This window comes from Hibiscus syriacus, unplaced genomic scaffold (genome assembly GCF_006381635.1).
Source record: "Hibiscus syriacus cultivar Baekdansim isolate YM2019G1 unplaced genomic scaffold, ASM638163v2 tig00110610_pilon, whole genome shotgun sequence".
Classification (NCBI taxonomy): Eukaryota; Viridiplantae; Streptophyta; class Magnoliopsida; order Malvales; family Malvaceae; genus Hibiscus; species Hibiscus syriacus.
The window spans coordinates 7,827,725-7,833,693 of record NW_024062800.1 but is presented as its reverse complement, the minus strand read 5'-3'; the positions used below and the strand labels follow the sequence as shown (position 1 = coordinate 7,833,693).

The window sequence follows — 5,969 nt, the reverse complement described above, 5'->3', positions numbered from 1 at the left end:
GAGTTTTAGATTTATTGACAAGAGTTGTATGTAGTGATTATCATGTTTTATGAGTACTAGGTGTGATTCCTACGACAGATATTAAAGTATGTTCAACGGAAGCTAAAATGACATGTTAAATTAGTTTATCTTGACAAAATCAGGTTTGGTAGGTTGGGTATGGAGTGATTTGATTTTCAATGGTGAATATTGTAGGTGGTGCATTTGTTGTGCCATCAAGATAGTCATATAGGTTGTGTACAAATCAACATTTCAATTTGAATTTTTCAAATGGTGAAATTTTGCCTACCAGTGAGTTTTATTGGTAATTAGGCAAGGAAGTTGAATTAAACAATAGTGATTGTAGATGTTGAGTTGTTTGCGTTGACAGTCAAAAATGTCGTTTGTGAAGTAGGAGAAGAAAAAAATATTTTTTTTGTGAGAATATTTTAGGATCTAATTTCTATAATGAAACAACATAAAAAATGAATTGAAACTATGTTTATTAAAAATGATTGAAGGACTTGTATAGGAAGAATCACAATTAAATTACATTATCAACAATGAATGATAAAATAAATAATTTAAAAATTAAATAATAACAATAAAAAAATAACAATAGATAATAACAACAAATATTGAAAATTTAAATGATTATATGTCTTTAATTATCACCTATTCTTTTGAAATTAAATGGAATTATAGGCCTATTTCCCAAAAGAAAAAGAAAACAAGGATTTCATTTATTTCTTTATAAACTTGCATTACAATAGCTCATTTGGTACTACTTTGAGGGAATAAATTAGCAGCAAACCTCAAACTTAAAACACACACACATGCTGAGAGAGAGATATATATATATACAGAGACAAAACAGTATATATACTGTGTACTCATATAGCCTATCTTCATCAAGCTTTCAAGGGTATGCTTCATTTGTCAGCTTTCCAATTGGCCACGACATAAAAAAAAAAAAAACGATTGCATGAAATCTTTGTCCCCAACATGTCAAACCCTGCATTCATTAGTAATTTAAACTCTAGTTAGTCTTTACAAATTTCATAATAATTGTTTTAAAGTGAACACTTACTTGTCAAGCGCTGAAGATTGCGTCAATGGCTGTTTTAGCTTCTGAGTTTCCGTTCTTCACAGGATCTGACATGAAAAATGGGAAAATATAAATAAATTTCTCATGTGTTAATAGTTCGAAACGATGGGAATTAAATGAATCCTTACTTGGTGGTGTTTTGGATAGAAAAAAGCAAGCTCCAATAACAATGTAGAGCACTAAAAGCACCAGCCCCTTCATGTAGTGAGAAGTGCCGTCCTACCATGCATAATAATGCAAGATTTGAGCTCAACATCATCAACATTTAACAATGAGTGAAATATATTGTTTCTTTTAACTGTTTGGAGTGATTACAAGATAATATTTATTCAGAATTTTTTTCACCAATTAACAATGCATACAAACCCTGCATACACAATTACTTGAACCCAGAATCTCAACATCTAAGGGAACAACATTTCCTTTTACTACTGAAGCCACTTGACGATAGAGTGCAATATTTGGACTAGCTAACTACATTATGAAAGGAAAGGACCAAGTTATGTCAAATTAAAGTATAGGGACTTAAATAATAGGAGGACCAAAATAAAATTTGACCAATATATTCATAATATAGCATGTTTAATGACTATGTAAAATGCAATTGGTCCAGAAAGAAAATAAAATTACTTGTAAAGTGAAGGCAACGACAATGATAGAGAGAGCGAGAGAACCAGTTTCAAGGAGATTGAAGTTGAGATCCATCTTAATACCCATAATCCAAGCCACAACAACACAAAGTGGGACCTGAATCACAAATTAAATGTTATTTTAAAAAAATCACAAATTCTAGATTCTAAAAGATAAAGCTTTGAATAATTGTAAATTTGGGATTTACCACAAACATGGAAATCTGAGTTGCAGATCCTAACGCAACACCTAAAGAAATATCCTGCAATTATTTCAATTTCATAATCTTTTTATTGGTAAAAATTAAGAAAGAAAGAAAAAGAGTATTGTTATTATTAATACTGACCAGCTTATTTTTAAAAGCGAAAATGATTGCTCCTGCATGTTCTGCTGCATTTCCAACAATCGGTAGTAGAATAATGCTAATGAAACATACAGATATTCCCCATGAATCCGAGGCATCCTGAAATTTATTTTCTCATATAGTTTAGTCGATTTTTCATAAAAAAGGCATTTGTTCTTTTTTTTTGAATGGAACACCCTTTGATCTATTATAAGTAACAAAATTGGAACGCTCCATTAGCTTGCATACTGCATATGGTAAGTGCAAAATTCATATGGTACATACATAGTATGTTAAAACAAGTGAATGTATTCATATCATTCTTGTATATGTATTAATTACCCCGATTGTTTGTACAACGTAGTCGGAGAGCAAAGAGATGACAGCAGTCATTCCAACCAGCCAGATAAATCCACTCCAAAATCCGATCACTGGTTCTTCTTCTCCATTGTTGTCATCTTCTGATTCCTGATACAAAACAAAGGACTTGTGTAAGCTAATGGGAGAAACAGGCTTTTAGAAGCTGAGAACGTAGATTGAACTACCTCTTGAGCTTCAAACAATTGCCGGTGTGTGAATAGCTGGAAAATCAGGTAAGAAAGGTATGCAATCAACATCACGATGCTGCTGGCTCTCGATAACTGCAGCGTTGGGTCTGCAGTGACGGCATCAGGTTCCCCGCTCATTCGAAACAACAATGGCAGTGAATGGCATAAAACTGCAAGCAATAGAAGGAGAGAGTTCACATCCGCTTGTCTCTGTCAAATTCAACAATGCTTAACACCATATTATATACATTTGATATATATATATATATATATATATATAGATAGATAGAGATACAGTTGAAGTAGGTACTAACTCTATCAAACTTTTGTTCCAATCTGAGGTTGGCAAAGCCGCCGCAAAGGAGAGAGGTCCCAAGAACCAAAAGCAGGTTTGAAAGGACTGAACCCAGAAGGGAATTCTTAACCACTTCTATTTTATTTTGGCTAAGTGCAAATATTGCTATGATCACCTCTGTAGCATTCCCACATGTTGCATTCAACAGCCCTCCCACTGCAAACATTAATTTTCATCAATATTACGTCTAAGAACACACATCAAATTTAATATTAGGAAATAAACTTATAAAATTTTATAAAAACAAAAATAAATTTTCAGAAAAAATATAAAAATATTTAAAATATAAAAATTATCCCCTCAATCCATCATAAATGGCTGCTTCAGCTTTTATTTAATACATATTCATTATATCCTGTCATATATACAGTATAATCATGAGTTTTCAGATATAGTGGAATCTACATTAAAATTAAACTCCAGTCCCATCACAATTATTTATTGTTTTTTTATAATTAAATTTTTTTAAACTTTAATCATACTTATTTAAAATATTTCAAATAATTAAACTTTATAAAATATTCAATTAAACACAACTTATTCGGAGAGTTTTAAAATATATGTTTTATAATTTCATTAATAATAAATTTAAAATGATAAAAAGTTAAAATTATAAGATTATATAATTAAGAAATCAATAATAAATGTTATAATGAAAATATATTTAAGTATTATTAAGAATTTTATAGATTTTTTATTAATATAAAATGATTACAAAATAATCCCTATTTAAAATAATTTTTATTCATTCACAAAATATATTCTCTAGACGCAATTATTCAAGTCTATAACTCTAAAAGAACAACGCTTTTTTAATCATTCGAATAATTTAATGACTTAAAGTATTTTGTAATTAAGTAAATAAGAGGAAAATAACTTTTACCTGTTGGGCCAGTGTAATAAGCAATTTGCCTATATATCACAGAAATCAAAAGAATATTTGTCAACTTCATTTTAGACTTAAAAAAGTAGATTATATAATATAACATACGTTACACTCAAACAGAAATAATTAATAAATAGTAAAACGGTCACAAAAAATAATTGATAAATAAATAGTTGTAGGAGATTATTTAATTAAAAAATGATAAATTATCTTTAAAAAATTGATAAATTTATTTTGATATAGGTAAAGACGAAATATATAAAGATAAAAAAGGAATATTGGTGTTATTATTTATTAAATTTTTAATAAGATAAGATAATTTTAAAAATGAAAAAAATTCACGTTCAATGACTCAAGGAGATAAAGAGAGTAATATTCTCTGTAACACAAATATAAATCTGGCTTACTCGGTGAGAAAGCTAACTCGTTCAGCCAGTGGTGTAAGTCCGATTAAACTCAACGCAAAAATCCAAGCCTGTTTACAACAAAAGATCATAAAATGTCGGTACAAATATCAAACAAAATAAGTTTGAAATATGATCAATATAACGTTGCTTAAACAAAGAAGCAAAGGGGAAATGAACTGACTCTTGCAAACCCATAACAGTGAGCAACAATAGCCAATGGAATAGCGGGGAAGAGAACCGAGAGTTTAGTTCCTAGAATGACCTCTTGAAGATTGCCCAACAACCGCCTAAGGGTTTCACATCGAACCTTGGAAACAAGGGTCAAGTCGGACTTCTTACGCAATGAAGATGAAGACATGTTATGTGCAGTCCTTCCATGGCGATTCTCTTTGCTCCATCCCTTCAGGTTCCAATTCGCCATTACACATGGTTCTGATACAGATGCCATTTCCTTTCTCTTTTGCCAAACAAACAAGGCAAAGTATTCAAATTTGAAGAAGAAGAAGAGAAAAATAGTGTAGAGAATGACAAAATCAACCGTTTCAGAACATATGTCGATGAGTTCGAAAGTAAGATAATATAGTGTGGTCAGGGTAGGAGTTACTTGAATGCAGCTTCCACGAAGCTTCCTCCAAAGAAAACTGTTAAGGGGCCACGTGAGGCTGGGGAGAGATAATTATATTAATTCTCTAAATTTGGGGAAAATCTAAAATTTTTATTATTCATTAACTTTTTAATAAAAATTTTAAGAATTGTTTTTGCATTTTGTTTAATACTTTGCTAATTTTAAGGAATGTATTAATTGGATCTTCCTGCCTAATATATCTTCTTATAATCAATATCATTTATCAATATTTAACAATTTTAATGTTTTAATTATGGGCCAACAAGGCATTGGCCATTGGGTTCATGAGATACTTGTAATCATCATTTTTTATCTTTCATATCCAGTAACCCTTCCACGTTTCAAACAACCCAGCAGCCCCTCCACGTTTCAAGTAACCCAGGAGCCCTCTCCACCACAACAAATTCTAGCAGCTTCCACCAACAATAGTTGGTCCTCTATAGCAGCCACACATACAAGGAGAAAGAAAAAATCATCTTTGATTCTTTTTTTATAAATTGGGGCTATAAAAACCCCAGAACAATATGTAAAACACACAGAAAAATCAAGAGAAATACACAGCAAATTGAAAAAGAAAAAAACACTACAAAGGTTATTTTTACATTTGGTTTTATTTTTTCAGCTTTATATTTTATTTTTATTTATTTTCGAAAAAAAGTAAGTTAAATAAATAACAGAAAAAAGAAGAGTTGAAAGTTTTAGGGTGTTTTGCGTGTGAAATAAGGAGGAAGAAGATAGTTTTAAGTTTATAAAATTTTTGGGTAAACCATACGTCAGGTCCCTACACTTTGGGAGTCCATTACTTTATTCACTTAAAATAGGGAAAATCACGAAATAATCCCTCTAATTTAGGAGCCTATTTACAATTTAGTCACTGTTTTCTCTATTTTTTTTATTATTTCACAATTAGCTATTATATTTTTATTTTCTTTTATTTTGATCTCTTTTCTTTATTTTATTATCATTTTAGTCATTAATTTAGGGGATAATCATGAGAGTGGTTTCCAAAATTTGTTGGTCTTTATTTCTATCCATTTTATTTCACTAACTTTTAATATGACCTCCTAACTTTATTTCTATTTATTTTC

At 30.2% G+C, this 5,969-nt stretch overlaps 1 protein-coding gene across 1 annotated transcript; it reads right to left on the bottom strand.

The window, feature by feature from the left end:
• Positions 1–817: 817 nt before the first annotated feature.
• Positions 818–4,777, bottom strand: LOC120135534 (vacuolar cation/proton exchanger 3-like). The gene is made up of 12 exons (XM_039151808.1): positions 4,438–4,777; positions 4,257–4,324; positions 3,847–3,875; positions 2,923–3,119; positions 2,606–2,818; positions 2,403–2,528; positions 2,064–2,180; positions 1,926–1,979; positions 1,718–1,834; positions 1,216–1,306; positions 1,070–1,134; positions 818–994 (listed from the first exon to the last, which is right to left on the bottom strand). The coding sequence occupies exons 1-11, from the start codon at positions 4,702–4,704 to the stop codon at positions 1,073–1,075; spliced, it is 1,341 nt and encodes a 446-aa protein (XP_039007739.1). The 5' UTR covers positions 4,705–4,777; the 3' UTR covers positions 818–994; positions 1,070–1,072.
• Between the last annotated feature and the right edge of the window lie 1,192 nt (positions 4,778–5,969).

Coding starts and splice junctions, on each gene's coding strand:
- LOC120135534 (XM_039151808.1), bottom strand. CDS start 4,704: ATGGCATCTGTATCAGAACCATGTGTAATGGCGAATTGGAACCTGAAG. Junction 3,876..4,256: donor CGAGTTAGCTTTCTCACCGA/GTAAGCCAGATT, acceptor TGTGATATATAG/GCAAATTGCTTATTACACTG. Junction 1,307..1,717: donor TCGTTGCCTTCACTTTACAA/GTAATTTTATTT, acceptor TATGCATGGTAG/GACGGCACTTCTCACTACAT.